General features: G+C 55.9%; 1 protein-coding gene across 1 annotated transcript in view; it reads left to right on the top strand.

The window, feature by feature from the left end:
• Positions 1 to 222, top strand: part of LOC125481880 (pneumococcal serine-rich repeat protein-like) — a gene marked incomplete at both ends in the record, with an annotated part of 13,936 nt that overhangs the window by 4,497 nt on the left and 9,217 nt on the right. Inside the window, one exon of the mRNA XM_048593808.1 lies at positions 28 to 219. Within this exon, the coding sequence (XP_048449765.1) occupies positions 28 to 219 (192 nt within the window). The remainder of the gene's footprint in view (positions 1 to 27; positions 220 to 222) is intronic.

Here is a 222-nt window from a genome sequence, read left to right as displayed (position 1 = left end):
CACCTTAAGCCCAGCAGAAACCAGCACATCACCCCCAGCAGCAAACAGCACATTGCCCCCAGCAGCATCCAGCACATCAACCCCAGCAGCAACCAGCACATCAACCCCAGCAGCAACCAGTACATCAAACCCAGCAGAAACCAGCACATTAACCCCAGCAGCAAACAGCACCTTGAGCCCAGCAGAAACCAGCACATCACCCCCAGCAGCAAACAGCACATC

Source organism: Rhincodon typus, unplaced genomic scaffold, assembly GCF_021869965.1.
Source record: "Rhincodon typus isolate 14 unplaced genomic scaffold, sRhiTyp1.1 hic_rhity00004026, whole genome shotgun sequence".
NCBI lineage: Eukaryota > Metazoa > Chordata > Chondrichthyes > Orectolobiformes > Rhincodontidae > Rhincodon > Rhincodon typus.
This window is presented reverse-complemented; position numbering and strand designations above follow the sequence as displayed.